Source organism: Hippoglossus stenolepis, chromosome 2 (genome assembly GCF_022539355.2).
Source record: "Hippoglossus stenolepis isolate QCI-W04-F060 chromosome 2, HSTE1.2, whole genome shotgun sequence".
NCBI classification, from domain to species: domain Eukaryota; kingdom Metazoa; phylum Chordata; class Actinopteri; order Pleuronectiformes; family Pleuronectidae; genus Hippoglossus; species Hippoglossus stenolepis.
The window spans coordinates 29,755,122-29,770,423 of NC_061484.1; the positions used below are offsets into that span (position 1 = coordinate 29,755,122).

The window sequence follows — 15,302 nt, forward strand, 5'->3', positions numbered from 1 at the left end:
GACCAGGAACGCCGAGCGCCACACCAGCACCAGCTCCGATGGGTCGGACGGGGTCTTTGTCATGGTCTACCTGCCTCCGCCCTACGAAGAGACCCTCACCAAGATCACCCGCGCCGCCAGCCTGTCCAGCTCCAAAGACGTGGAGTCGATAAAGATAGAAGACCTGGAGGCCAGGCTGTGTCCAGCGGCCGATATGTGTGAAAAGACATTTTGACTTCAAACTTTTCTGTTTTTAACACACATTTGTTGTCTGTAAATTATTTATCACTCGACACTATAGAGCTTCTGAGCCACTGTTAGGTCACAGTTTTGGTTTCATGCTACATTTACTGTTTGGTTCACTCTCATCACAAACCCTGTTCCCAGCTGCTGCACCTTGTTCCCACGACCCGACCCGTTCAGAGCAGCCAGCAGCTGAAGACACAAACCAGAGCCGAAGTAGAATTATTAATTAATAATAGTAGAATTATTACCCAATACAAGGGTGGTTCTCTCTTATCTGTCTAGTTTGGTTTAGGAAGTCTATGGTTGGGGCTGATGGGAATATCGTAGTATAATGCAGATATATGTTCCTGAACCAGAATACTCAGCCCTTGTGGGGGCGCTACATGACAAAGCCCCACTGAACGTATCACAATTCCTCCTTGTGGGACCACAGACTGTAAATAAAGATGGACGACTCGTCTCCACTGACTCCGAATGAAGCCAAAATATCATTTCTGATTGAATCTGCACTGCTGGAGACAAACTACAGGATGATGATGCTAGTTTATATTTAAACGTTTACCGACACAACCATACAGCTGCTTCAATATGCTGATGAGACAATAATAAAAATATAGTGACATTTCAGAAGCAGATTTTATTTTTGTTTTACACACACGCAGCAGGAAGAACACACACACCTGCACACTCGTCCTCACTCGCTCAGTAAAGATTTATTAAAATCTCCTGTCGGTATTTTCTTACAAACGTTTCCAGACAAACAGCAGGATTCACTGTTTATTCTACTTGTTATACTTTACATTCCAATATTATCATAGACAAAAAAGTGCTGCAATTAGTGAAACATGTTTTTCTTTGTATTGGTGATGAATCAGTTTGCTGAGCGACACTCAGAGAAGTAATCGCTGGGTTTCTTTTCTATGCACTCCCGGTGGAGGAGGATCATTTTGGCCCTGCAAAGAAACACGAGAGATGAACCGACTGCACCGATCAGGATGAAGTGCAAACAGATGAAGATGCACAGTAACTTACATCATTCCCACCTCCTCCCAGTGCGGCGCCAGGAATCCCAGTTTACTGTGGAAATATTATAATAAACACTTTTATTTTGAGCTGAAGAGACATTCACTTCACATGATTAAACTTTTTAGAAATTAACAAAATTTGCATTTTGATAAATTCACTGCGGGAGAAGCAGTATTTGCATTTTGAAGAACTTTTTTGTGGGAGAATCTAAAAGATAATCCGTCCTGTCCATGTAGGTTAATTGGTTTAAAAATCATGCATGTACATTTAAAAACAGCGTGATAGACAATGTAAACACAGCAAATCCTAAAATGCAGTTATCCATCGAGGACAAAGAAATGGAAAAGCTGTCTGACACCCTGCGATCAGAAAGTGAACTTACATGAGGTCGATCAAGGTCTCCAACAAACAGTCGATGTCATCGCTTATGTCGCTGTCGAGCAAGTCTGCGGAGACAAGGGAACAGTTCGCTGGTTGAAGACACGAAAGGTTTTTACTTTAACGCACGTTTCCCCTGCAAGTGTCACACTGACAAACACACTGAGTACGTTAGTAGCTGTGTTCAGCTGACGTCTGTAGAACTGCTCCTTTGGGCTGTTTGGGGCGAGCTGACCCAGGAACACTGTGTTGAGTCTGAAAGTCAAACACGAAACTCACCCGTGCAGCTTTTACTACATTTGTTGAGAGATGGAGTTTTGCCGTCGCTGCAGATCAGGTGATCGCTGAGCTGGAAGATCCCGTATAACGTCCAGGTTGTGCTGTCGACCTTCTTCTCCTTCACCGCACTGGTGTTGAATCCAGAGGTCAGCGCCACATAACAGACGACTGAAGGCGAGGCAGAGACGACAAATGTCAAAGTTCTCTAATATCTTAGTGAGTAGAAAGATGAGGTTTCTAACTCGTGACCGACGTGAAACTGGAAGATACAAATATCTCAGGATGAAGAAGACGGAGACGCCAACTTGAGAGAATCAGATGTTGTTGCACCGTGTTCTCGACAACGTCACTTAGGTTGATTAAGTTTATTAATATTGGACACGTGTTCAAATTCAACGCTGAACTTCCTCGGACCATTAACGACACACATGTCCAGTGTATTGTTAATGCTCCAGGGAAGTCAAAACATCCTGACCCCCCTGGTGGCCTTATCCAATATTTCTTTATACTTTAATTTATCCAAGAAATAACATAACATAACATACACCTGTAATATTAATGTGGAAGTAGTGGATTACATTAAAACAAGATTTTAGCTTCTAAGTGACGGGAACAACCAGCTCTTACTTCTGGCCTGCATCTCCAGGCTGTCTCCCAGACCTGGATTTCCCAGGTGGTCGATCGCCTCCTCCAGTTGTTCCTTCAGTTGACACTTGGTCAGGATGGTGCATTGGGCCAGACCACAGCCGACCAGCAGAAACACCAGCAGCTCCTTCATCTTCACTCCGCTGTCGTCTCTGAGAGGACGCCTGGTGTGTGTGTGTCTGCAGAGCTGACAAACCACAGAGGAACCTGCGTCTTTTGTTGTGCTGGGATAAAGGCCGCTCCCCTGGCGCCCGGAAACTCCCATCACCTGGGTTCAGGTTTCCGAGCTGTGAGGAGGTTGATGGGGTGGAGGCAGGAAAACGATCCGTCCACCTGAAAACATCTTTTCTCATTTCCAGGCGACGCCTCGGTCCTGTTGAAAAGAGACGGACCCACGTCACCGCCACACATTCATCACTCCAGAGGATTTGGTGTCAGCACAGTGTGACACCGAGGAATTCAATATGTGTGTTTTCATTGTGTCTGTGTACTCGTTTGTGTTTCCTCTTCAGTGTGTGTGTGTGTGTGTGTGTGTGTGTGTGTGTGTGTGTGTGTGTGTGTGTGTGTGTGTGTGTGTGTGTGTGAGGCCAGTGGCTATCATGTTAAAGCCAACACAAAAAGAAGCAGAGCAAGGAAACAGGAAGATGAAAGCTGAGCTGGAGAAAACATCCTTTTTCTTCAGGGTTTCATACAAAAACTGTTGCAGAGATTGAGAGAGGAGAAGAAATAAAAATCTAAAAAAGGTTATTGTCATCGCAGAAATGCAAAATACCATCATTTTGAGGTACGGCTGAATAAATATTGTGTAGTGCCCGTTGTAAACTATTCTAAACTGAGCTGATTGTCACCGGAAGTCAAGACCTGCTGCTGGACTCAGTCCTCAGAACCTGAAGTCAAGACCTGCTGCTGGACTCAGTCCACAGAACCTGAAGTCAAGACCTGCAGCTGGACTCAGTCCTCAGAACCTGAAGTCAAGACCTGCTTAGTAGTGACCAGTCAGACAGAGCACTGACCATCAACACTCAGACCAACAGTCCACAGAACCTGAAGTAAAGACCTGCTGCTGACTCAGTCCACAGAACCTGAAGTCAAGACCTGCTGGGACTCAGTCCTCAGAACCTGAAGTCAAGACCTGCTGCTGGACTCAGTCCACAGAACCTGAAGTCAAGACCTCTGCTGACTCATCACAGAGAAGCACTGACTCAGCAACTAGACTGACCAGTAGAACCTGTCAAGACCCTGCTGACTCATCTGAACCAAGTCAAGACCTGCTAGCTCAACATCAAAAATCAACTCAGTCCTCAGAACCTGAAGTAGAGACTCTGCTGACTCCTCAGAACCTGAAGTAAAGACCTGCTGCTGGACTCAGTCCTCAGAACCTGAAGTAAAGACCTGCTGCTGGACTCAGTCCACAGAACCTGAAGTCAAGACCTGCTGCTGGACTCAGTCCACAGAACCTGAAGTAGAGACCTGTGAATCTGACCTAGCTAGACACCAGACAGTCCTGAACCTGAGTGACCTGCGCTGACTAGTCAGAACGAGACCTGCGACTCAGAACTAGAAGACCTGCTGCTGGACTCAGTCCACAGAACCTGAAGTGAGGAGCAGTTGTGAGCGTTGTCGTGGAGGTTCTGTCGTCATGATGAGTCCTGTGTTCTGTATCAGTTCAAACACTCGTCAGTGTCACTATGGAAACGCTCTCAAACATTAACCGTAGAGTAAAAGATGTTTATTGAGAAAAGCAGCAGACACATCATCACTTTAACTTTTACACTGAGAATTGATTAATGACAGTAAAAGTATAAAAAGCTCCACATAGATGAGCATCTGGTTTAAAGAGCAGGAGCTAAACGGTTGTTGGTGTGAATCCTCCACCGACGGCTGCTCACTGACATTCCTTGAGGAAGTTGTAGGATTTGTAACCACGGCAGCTGCGAGAGGCTTTCCTCACCAACTCCCTGTTTGTAGAGAAGAGACAGTTTGTTCCATCAGTTTGTCAGCAACACACACATATCTACATTTTTATTATTTTACATTTATTACACTTCAACTATGTATGGTTCATTCTTATATTTGTACCACAGACTGAAAAAAGATGGACGACGCAACAGCTCCCAAAAACAGTGAAGGCAAAATGTCCTGATTGACCCCTAGTGGCTGGTTACAGTAGAGGTTATAAACCCTTGTCCTCCATGTTAGTAGATGAGACATGGACCTCAGTAAAAAAAAGTTATTATAGAGACAAACAATATCAAGTAACGTTTGGTTTTAGTTATTTGATGATGTAAAAATGGGCTGAGACACCATGAGGACCGGGGATTTGTCGAGCGCGTCGGTCGGACCTTGAAACCTCAAACGCTGCAGCACAGACGCTGACTCTAAACTACGTCGTCACCACAAGAGGGCAGCGTTCCTATCTGAGATATTTTGGCTTCATTTCTGGACAGTGGGAAGAGGCGGAGTTCATCTTTATTTACAGGCTGCGATCTGAACTTACCGCCAGTAACGAGACTTGACCAAGCATTTGATGTCGTCCTTAATGTCGTCATCGGTGAAGGCTTCAGGGGAAAACGAGTCACAGTTATTGATTTGCAAAATGTTTAATTCCTGTAATTATCGATGAAGACTCTTTTCTCTGTGATTCTCTGTGATGAAGACTCACCTGTGCAGCTCGTGTTGCACCTGTTTTTGGACGAACGGTAACCTGAATCACAGAAGTGGATGTCCGACAGCTGGAACAGTCCATAGAGCCCGAAGGACGGACGAAGGGCTCTCTTCCTACGTTCTCCACCTTCCTCAACGTCCACCTCATCCTCGTCCCCTTTTGGGCCGTCTTCCTCCTCAACGTCCACCTCATCCTTGTTCCCTTTTGGGCCGTCTTCCTCCTCAACGTCCACCTCATCCTCATTCCCTTTTGGGCCGTCTTCCTCCTCAACGTCCACCTCATCCTCGTCCCCTTTTGGGCCGTCTTCCTCCTCAACGTCTTCCTCCTCATCCTCGTCCCCTTTGGGCGTCTTCCTCCTCAACGTCTTCCTCCTCATCCTCGTCCCCTTTTGGGCCGTCTTCCTCCTCAACGTCTTCCTCCTCATCCTCGTCCCCTTTTGGGCCGTCTTCCTCCTCAACGTCTTCCTCCTCATCCTCGTCCCCTTTTGGGCCGTCTTCCTCCTCAACGTCTTCCTCCTCATCCTCGTCCCCTTTTGGGCCGTCTTTCTCCTCAACGTCCACCTCATCCTCGTCTTCTTTTTGGCTGTCTTCCTCCTCAGTGTCCTCATTACCCATCATGCTGTTGTCTTGCTCCTCTTCGACCTCGTGTTCTTCGTCTCTCATTGGTTCCTCGAGGCTCTCTGACGAGTCAGCCTCGTCGCTGATTGAGTCGGCCGCCCCCTTTTGTCTGGAGATAACCGTTGTTTCGGTTGGTTGGACTGGTTTGGTGTTGTTCTGGTGTGGTTTGGTTGGTCTGATTGGTTTGACTGGTTTGGTTGGTCTGGTTGGTTGGACTGGTTTGGCTGGTCTGGTTGGTCTGATTGGTTTGACTGGTTTGGTTGGTCTGGTTGGTTGGACTGGTTTGGTTGGTCTGGTTGGTTGGACTGGTTTGGTTGGTCTGGTTGGTTGGACTGGTTTGGCTGGTTTGTTGGTTGATTGGTTTGACTGGTTTGGTTGGTCTGGTTGGTTGGACTGGTTTGGTTGGTCTGGTGGTCTGATTGGTTGGACTGGTTTGGTTGGTCTGGTTGGTTGGACTGGTTTGGTTGGTCTGGTTGGGGGCTTGGCTGTCGTAGTTTTGCGTTTGCCAAACACCTTGACCAGAGCCGTGTCCAGACGCGATCTCCTGGTCGCTTCACAGACAACTGCAGCGAATCAGTCGTGCAAACAGACGACAGGAAGCAAAAAAAGATTGATATTGAATTTCTTTCTAGATACAAGTGCATGTACAATTGTGACTATTGGATTATTAAAAATTAAAAGTTAGCTCCTGAAGAACTCTAAGTTCAGACAAATGAGACACTACAACAGGAGGCTAGAAGTGGGGGGGCTGAGGGGGCTGCAGCTCCTCCAACTGGTGGGAGGCCGCAACTACGAGGAAAATAAGTTTTCAAAACCAAATTTTCATTTAATCAACCATTTTGAATATAAATATTTGATTTAATTTCAGACATGACCTGAAAGGATTGTGGATTTTGGTCTAAAAATATTCTTTCTTATGCTCTAAAGACAAGTTTGCAGATTGTTTGCTTTTCTAAAACTGGTATAAAATATTGTTGGTCATTAAATTTAATAGGAATAATCATTATATTAGATGAGGATTAAGATTAAGATTCCTTTATTGGTAATAGACCTATAAAGCTTGACCCGAGCTCAACCCTGCAGCCAGACTCAAACAGACGTTCAAGGCATCTTTCCATCTGCATCTTTTTGTGCTAAATCTCTAGGTGCTTAAAATCTATATTTCATCCCTTTTTTTCATTTTGTATTAATTGATCACGTCATTGGGGTAATTTTCTTTACCTCTTCAGTCGCTTTGCATCCTTTATGGTTATTTTATTGTATGTGTTTTCATTTGGCACCTCTCCTTTACCATCTCGTCTTGTGGTCTTCTTTTACTTTATCCACTTTGCACAACTCTCCTGAACCTCACCTATTGCCAAGATTCTCTCCTTGTGTTGTTGAAGCCGTTTGGGCAGGACCAGCACCTCCTCCAGTTCGTCCTTCAGCTTGCATTTGTCGACGGTGCGGCCCTCGGACAGACTGGGCACCATGAGGGCCACAGCCACCACCACCATCAGTCCCAGCTTCATATCAGCTCTGTAGGCATTAAGGGGGGAGTGCTCTGCATGTTAGTGGTCGGGTCACTTCATGGGCCTCAACCGATGCAACCATTTCTTTTATTGGTGTAGTTTCCATTCAAATAACCAACAGGGTTCAGCTCCCAGTAAACAGGGCCCTCTAGTGGTGAGAGCGCTGTAAAGCAGGTTCTCAGATGAGCCGCAGGTTAAACACGTTCACGTCGTCATTTATCAGCACTATATACATTACATCTGAATATACAAGTTATCTTCTGTTTTATATACTGTGTGTGTTTTATATACTGTCATACAATGCACAGATTTTTACAAACTCTTAATTTTATACTTTTACCTGTATTTTGTTTTTTCTATTTATTGATATTCTCTTGGTCTTTATATTTCTATTCTTGGCTGGAGCGACTGTAACTGAACATAATTTCTGCCCTGGCATCAATTCAGTATTTCTGATTCTGAATATAAAAATTTAATAAACAGTTTAAATCAAACTATAATGTAGTTATAGATATAAAGATAATGTTTATGTAGTGTATATAGTGCACAATATTTGTCAAAAATTACAACTTATTTTTTAGAAATGGTTTTATAAAAGTGAAAAGGCAGAGAACAAGTGGATTCGTTTTAATCCATCACCGAATATCTAGAAATCTAGATGTTTTTGAGGATATGTATTTAAAAAATATATTCACAGAAACACGCTTAAAGAACAACTCTAATAATATTTGTATTGTCATAATTATCTACACACAACAATTTACACAATGTAATTTATGTCCCAATCAGATTTACTAAACAAACTGATTCTCTCTCACATTAAAACACATCTAACATCATTTAATTTATTTCATTTAACTTAAATAAAAATAACGTAAATATCAAACATCTGAAGGACGAGTTGAAATAAAAGATTTAAAAGTTTCTCACCACGTTGTCGTTCTTCAGCCGTTGAGGTTTTCTCTTCTGGGAGTTTGTCCCCTGAGACGTCTGGAGACGAGTGACGGGGTTTATAGACGACCTCCACCACTGGACCAGCCGGTTTCACAGCTTCAACTTGAGTAAGACAATCTGAACTATGCACAAGGTTTGTGATGAACTGAGGAACCAGGAGAGTGACTCCGTCAGGGGCCAAACCTTTCACGCTAACTCTCGCAGGTGTCAGATTATAAATGTGGCCGCCATCTTGGAGGAAAGTTTTCCTCATTACATAAAACAACAATGTGGGAATAAGCAACAAGTGGACCCACTTTGGCCTTTTTACAGAAGAGAATAAGACTGTAAAAATGTGTTTTGCTATGTTGTGTTGTGTTGTGTTGTGTTATGCATATGCAAGCAGCAGGTAGAATAAGATTTTTGAACAGATGAATAAACAGTTGTTGTATTTGTTCTGAGACCATGAGCGGGTCCATGTTGGGTCAGATGCCAGCGAGCGACGCGTTTGTCAGGGTTATTTTCTGCTGGGTCACAATCCAAACACACAAACACAAACACAGTGTCAGGGAGACTGGTCGGAAGAGGTCGCAGGGAAACTCCGGTTTCACAGGTTTTAGATGACACGGCGTTCGGTTTAAGAAAAGAAGGTTTGAAACTCACATTCTTCTCATAAAACAACTACTTCTCCTCTTTAAAAGAACGACTCCAACACAAGTCTGCAGGAATCTGTTCTATGAGCTGAACAACACGTCAGGAACACTTGAGAAACTGTTACCCAAGAGAAAATGATTTATTTTATCAGTTAGGAACAGTGGTGATGGATCAACGGAGAAAATGCTGCGGTGTAGATTAAAGTTTTTAAAAGGCAACCTGAAATAAAATGGAATAAATAAAATGACTTGTCATATAATATCTATCTATGGCAGATACACGTACAGTTTATACATCGACACTAACTGTTTAGCAAACCCATGATTAAAACACTGCATCCATTAAAAAGATAAATTAAGATAATCCTTTAATAGTCCCACAGCCTTACAGCAGCAGGAGTCAAATAGACATCAGCGAGAAGTAAGTAACATGCAATACTTCAGTGTAAGGGATATTAAAACTATAGAAATATGAATGATCAGGTCCCATCAAAAGATACAGAGAGATAATGACAACTTCAATGTCTCATGACATCTTCTGTTCTTCTCCTGTTCTCTGTGTCTCGGTTGTTTGGACCAAATGAAGGAGGATGTGATCAGATCAGATCTCAGGTGTCACATGTTTGAGTGTCACATGTAAAATGAGGCTAAGACAAAGTTCCACCTCTGTGTTATGTCCTGTGACTTTGTGCAGAATCCTCCCTGTGTTTGCTCTCTGTTCACAGTCTGTGTGGAGCAGTGAGACCAACAGGCCTCAGTGTGACACCACACGGAGGTCACAGAGCTCACGATGCTGCAACATGCTCATGTCACCGTGAAGACGTTTTCACCTTCAGGCTCATTTTACACTTCATCAAAGTGACTGCTTCACCTGTTTCCATCTCCTCCCCCTCAGCACTGTCGTACCTGGGCCTCTCACAGCAACGCCTGGAGACGTTCCACCTGAAACCAGCCGCGTGGTTAAAGTGAGTCTGATGTGTGAGTGAACGTCTGTTCTGTGTAGCTCTGCTGAGTGGGGTCCATCTCCTGTGAGAAGAACTGACTGAGAGTCAGCTTCAACTGTCACAACCAGCTCCAGTTGAAGAGTGAAGCTGAACTGAGATCAGTTCAAAACACTCTGAAGTTATTAAAAAACAGAGTTTATCTCCAAGATTCAGCAGGAAACTATTAAAACATGAAGAATCCTGAACAGAGTTTGGTGGATTTGTTGCAGCAGCAGCTCTTCTGGGTTCAGGAAGCAGAGGATCATGGGTAATATGCATCTATCTGTGCGTTCACATGCTCCTCTGAACGTTTCCTGAGCTGTGAAGTCGATGATCTGACCTCGTTCACGTGCTTTAACATCTGAATGTGGAAGAAAAAACAAAGTGATGTTTTTATGTGTTGAAATATTTACATAAAACAAAGAGCAAGGAAGAAGGATCCGGTCTGAAATCATTCAAACCGTCTGTCGTGGAGAAGAAGTGAAGGTGGCGCTTGTGAGAGATGAACAAACTTCTGAAGTGACAGAAGTTCACATCAGAAGCTTTTTAGATCCGACTGGAACATGCTGTTCGTTTGGTTTCAAGCGATGACGTCAGCAACTTGTGTGTCAAGATTCTTGTCGACTCTCCGAGTTGTTGTTCTGACTTGAGACCACGTGAACACACAATAAGTGCTTTTTGTGTCCCACACTGCCAGCGGTTCAGTGTCTCCCCCATGGACACTTTGGCACAGGGACAGGGTTAGATCCACCAACCTTCTGGTTAGTGGACGACCCGCTCTACCTCCTGAGCCACAGACGCCGAACTCAGCACTCATATACTTAATGACTTTACAAAAATAAAAGTCTGAAAGTCGTTCATGAGGCAGATAATAGCAGAAAGAATCTGGTTCCTCTGGTTCCACCTGCTGAAGAATCATATATTAGCTGCTTCCTTTTTTCAGTTGTGTGTATTCATGTTTTAAATTCCTAAATTGTCAAATAGCTGAATGTGAAGGATTCATGATAATTATATTTGATAGTTAATCATTAACACAATGTCCTGAGGAGGGAAATGTCGCCTGTTCAGCAGAAAGTCTTTCCAGCTGGAGACGAACCAGTCAGCTGAGCTCAGACCTGTGGACCCGGGTGTTTCCCCTTCAGTCTGATCCTAAGAACACGCCATGCACATGTATGACACGAAAACAGGTTCTGCAGCTGTTACAGGCACGAGCAGAAAACACTTCCTGTCCACTTGTTGTTTCAAAACCAGAAACTAAAAAGCTGATGAAATTCTCTCAAGGTGAAGAAGAGGTTTTCAGAGCTTCCCTCCTTATCTCCTTTAACTTAGGATACTCTGAACCATCCTTTGTTTAAGGAAATAAGATCGTCCCACAATTCCTTGCAGCAGCAACATTAACAACAACTTTATTTGTATATTGACGTCATTCTGTGGACTGATCCAAGAGAATCTCAGAGTCTCTTTTCCTTCACCTCGTGATGTTTCTCCATCGAGGTCAAAGAAGAGACTTCGACCACAGTCAACATCTGGTCTTTGTGTCATTGATGTACTGCAGTAGCGTCATTTTGCCCCAAGTTGGCGCTGTTATCTACAGAGTCCATTGAGTCCCGACAGGTGATGTCTTCTGATCTCGTGAGCATGTGATTCGTTTATGTAAAATGAATCTGCCTCTGGAATGAGGTCAGAAGCAGACAGACGCCATGTTGGAGGAAACTCAGCTGGACTTCATTTTCACTTGAAACCATTCTGGGAGTGATTTTGAGCGTCAGTGAGGAAAGAGAGGGGACTGATGACCGAACTCCTCCTGGTAGGTCGTCTGAAGGGGGCGCTGTTTGGGGACGGCTGGACTGTGACGGAGGACAGTCAGTGCTCTGAGGGTCCGGATGTCAAAACTCTGCTGATGCTGATGGTTTGGAGACTCGTCATGAGACTTTCCACTGTGAAGACGATACCTGAAACACGGGGATAAAAACAAAACCGATATTTTATTTTCAGGATAATTACTTTATGTTTTCACCTCTGTCTGTTGGTCTGTAAGCAAGATTACTCAAAACCCAGGTGACGGATGGTGGGAGGAAAAGGTCTGAGTCAGGAAAGAACTTGGATCCAGGACATTTTTACCTCTTTCCTTAGCATTTTGAAATAGGATGTGTCTTCAACTGATATCTATGAGTGTGTAATTTGCTGCAGCTCTAACGAAGCTAAATCATGCTACTGTGCAGCTGCATGTGAAACCTCTGCACGGTCATTTAATCGCTGTAATCCTGCAGATTCCAGACTCTTAGCGTCCTTCACACCTTGTGGATTGTTGGTAGAATACAGGAAGAAGATACTTATGACACATTACGGGTTTTGAATCTCCTGCATCAGAGCTCCTTTTCTTACCCACAGTCCTTTGCGTGGACAGTGTGGACTCGGCCCAGCTGCCCTGGATACAAGCCCTGAGCGTCTCTGCCCTGACGCGACGTCCTGCAGGGAAAAGGAACGCAAAGTTTGATGTCCTTCTGGATATATTCACTTCTAACTGCATTTCTTCATTGTGTTACTGAAGTAAAAGATCTGAGCTCTTTTACTCACTGCGGTTTTAACAGGTTTGATCCGTCTCCAGACTCTCTGAACTCATGCAGCCTCACAGCGACACCAGATCCTGCCATCACTGACCGCTGCAGTCCGAGTCACAACCAGACCTGGTCCAGAGAGGATCCAGAGCCAGAGAGGAACCACACCGAGAGAGGATCCAGAGCCAGAGAGGATCCAGAGCCAGAGAGGATCCACACCGAGAGAGGATCCAGAGCCAGAGAGGATCCACACCGAGAGAGGATCCAGAGCCAGAGAGGATCCACACCGAGAGAGGATCCAGAGCCAGAGAGGATCCACTCCTAGAGAGGATCCAGAGCCAGAGAGGATACAGAGCCAGAGAGGATCCACACCCAGAGAGGATCCAGAGCCAGAGAGGATCCAGAGCCAGAAAGGAACCACACCGAGAGAGGATCCAGAGCCAGAGAGGATCCACTCCTAGAGAGGATCCAGAGCCAGAGAGGATACAGAGCCAGAGAGGATCCACACCCAGAGAGGATCCAGAGCCAGAGAGGATCCAGAGCCAGAGAGGATCCACTCCTAGAGAGGATCCAGATCCAGAGGGAATTCAGACCCAGAGAGATCCAGACAGGATCCAGAAAGAATAACAGATCCTGTGGATTAACACAGATGCTGATTAAACCTTTAATATTTTTCTGATCACTACATTAAACAGTCAGAACTTTTACATGTGCAGATTTTCACGAAAGGAATTGACTTTGCTCAATTGTCCTCATGTCTACATCATGTCTGCAGATAATGTTTGATACTGTACCTGCAGATGAGTCACATGTCCCCTCTGCTGACCTGGAGTCAGTCTCGAGTCCTGTTTTAGAAACTTGCTCTTGAGTCTTTTTGAATAAATGTGTTTGATTCTCTCCACCTGCACGAATCTTATTGACGTGTGCGTCCTCGTCCCATGTGTCCACCACATATGATCTGTGCAGGACACATTCAGGACAGAGAACTCGACACTGTGACGACAGAGAGAACTGACACCGGTAACCATGATCTCTCTTCCTCTTTCTTCCTCAGTTCACTTCAGTTCAGATGGATTCATCCGGACTGAGTGAAGACTGACTTAAAAACTTACTTAAATTAAATTCCCTTTTAGTTATTCTACACTGGCTGAAGTTAAACATATTCACTGTGTATGTGGGCTTTATTTTAAAAATATTATAAATATCATTTTACTGTTACTGCAAATAAAACTGTCAGAAATCTACATTCGTTGATGCAATTAACCACAACGAGCGTCTTTTTTCATTATGAGCGATTTGATAGTTTTTTATTTGTGAATGAAGACGAGTGTGTCTCACTTTAATAATGTTTTATTTGTGGTATTGTAGATTTAACTTCTGCTTGTTTTGTTCTTTTTTAAACAATAATCCATAAATTGATCCTGGTGGGTTTCAGTAAGCGCGGCTGAATTGTTGTTTCACATTGATTAATGTAAGTGATTAATGCAAAGAAGCAGCAGCAGCAGTCGCATGTATGTCGGCCTGCAGCCAGACTGGGACCAGGATCCTCAAACAAAGCATCCATTCACAGGAGGGAGGAGGGAGGGGAGGGAGGGGGTGGGGGTTTACGTTTTGTTAAACCTAAATAACAGTAAATAAAATGTACTATTGTCTGTGTGCATCTTCAATCTGCTGGTTCAGAACATCAGGATAAATATGAAGAGCAGGTTTGTGCAGTGATCAGACAGAAGTGAATTATAATTAAACTGAGACAGAGAGAGAGAATGAGAGAGGGAGGGGGCAGAGAGAGAGAGAATGAGAGAGGGGGGCAGAGAGAATGAGAGACATAGACAGAGAGAGGGAGGGGGCAGAGAGAGAGAGAAAGAAAGAGAGAGAGAGAAAGAGAGAGAGAGAGGCAGAAGAAAGAAAGAGAGAGAGAGAGAGAAGGGAAATACAGAGAGAGAGAGGGGGCAGAGAAAGAGAAAGAGAGAGAGAGAGGGGAGGCAGAGAAAGAGAGAGAGAGAGAAAGAGAGAGAGAGAGAGAGAGAGAGAAGAGAGAGAGAGAGAGAGAGGAGAGAGAGAGAGAGAGAGAGAGAGAGAGAGAGAGGAGAGAGAGAGAGAGACAGAGAGAGAGAGAGAGAGAGAGAGGGGGAGAGAGAGAGAGAGAGAGAGAGAGAGAGGGAGAGAGAGAGGGAGAGAGGAGAGAGAGAGAGAGAGAGAGAGGGAGAGAGAGAGAGAGAGAGAGAGAGAGAGGGAGAGAGGAGAGAGACAGAGAGAGAGAGAGAGAGAGAGAGAGAGAGAGAGAGAGAGAGAGAGAGGGGGAGGAGAGAGAGAGAGAGAGACAGAGAGAGAGAGAGACAGAGAGAGAGAGAGAGAGAGAAGAGAGAAAGAGAGAGAGAGAGAGAGAGAGAGAGAGGAGAGAGAGAGAGAGAGAGAGAGAGAGAGAGAGAGAGAGAGAGAGAGAGAGAGAGAGACAGAGAGAGAGAGAGAGAGAGAGAGAGAGAGAGAGAGAGAGAGAGAGAGAGAGAGAGAGAGAGAGAGAGAGAGAGAGAGAGACAGAGAGAGAGAGAGACAGAGAGAGAGAGAGAGAGAGAGAGAGAGAGAGAGAGAGAGAGAGAGAGAGAGAGAGAGAGAGAGAGAGAGAGAGAGAGAGCGAGAGAGAGAGAGAGAGAGAGAGAGAGAGAGAGAGAGAGAGAGAGAGAGAGAGAGAGAGAGAGAGAGAGAGAGAGAGAGAGAGAGAGGGAGAGAGAGAGAGAGACAACAAAAGCCCTGGATGCCATGAGGAGAGAGATGCTGCGTTCAGGTTCCCCCCGAAAAGTCCTGCCTCCCAGCTCCAACACCAACTTGTAC

General features: G+C 44.7%; 2 protein-coding genes across 2 annotated transcripts; both read right to left on the bottom strand.

Annotated features, from left to right (window-relative positions):
- Nucleotides 1–842: 842 nt before the first annotated feature.
- Nucleotides 843–2,917, bottom strand: LOC118099296 (lysozyme C, milk isozyme). Its single transcript, XM_035143757.2, has 5 exons — nucleotides 2,536–2,917; nucleotides 1,909–2,076; nucleotides 1,634–1,697; nucleotides 1,258–1,302; nucleotides 843–1,178 (listed from the first exon to the last, which is right to left on the bottom strand). Exons 1-5 carry the CDS (start codon nucleotides 2,816–2,818, stop codon nucleotides 1,097–1,099), a joined length of 642 nt encoding a protein of 213 aa, XP_034999648.1. The 5' UTR covers nucleotides 2,819–2,917; the 3' UTR covers nucleotides 843–1,096.
- An 8,763-nt stretch (nucleotides 2,918–11,680) lies between these two features.
- On the bottom strand, nucleotides 11,681–12,569 carry LOC124854586 (uncharacterized protein C1orf100-like). Its single transcript, XM_047342462.1, has 3 exons — nucleotides 12,493–12,569; nucleotides 12,301–12,384; nucleotides 11,681–11,867 (listed from the first exon to the last, which is right to left on the bottom strand). Exons 1-3 carry the CDS (start codon nucleotides 12,567–12,569, stop codon nucleotides 11,681–11,683), a joined length of 348 nt encoding a protein of 115 aa, XP_047198418.1.
- Nucleotides 12,570–15,302: the final 2,733 nt, after the last annotated feature.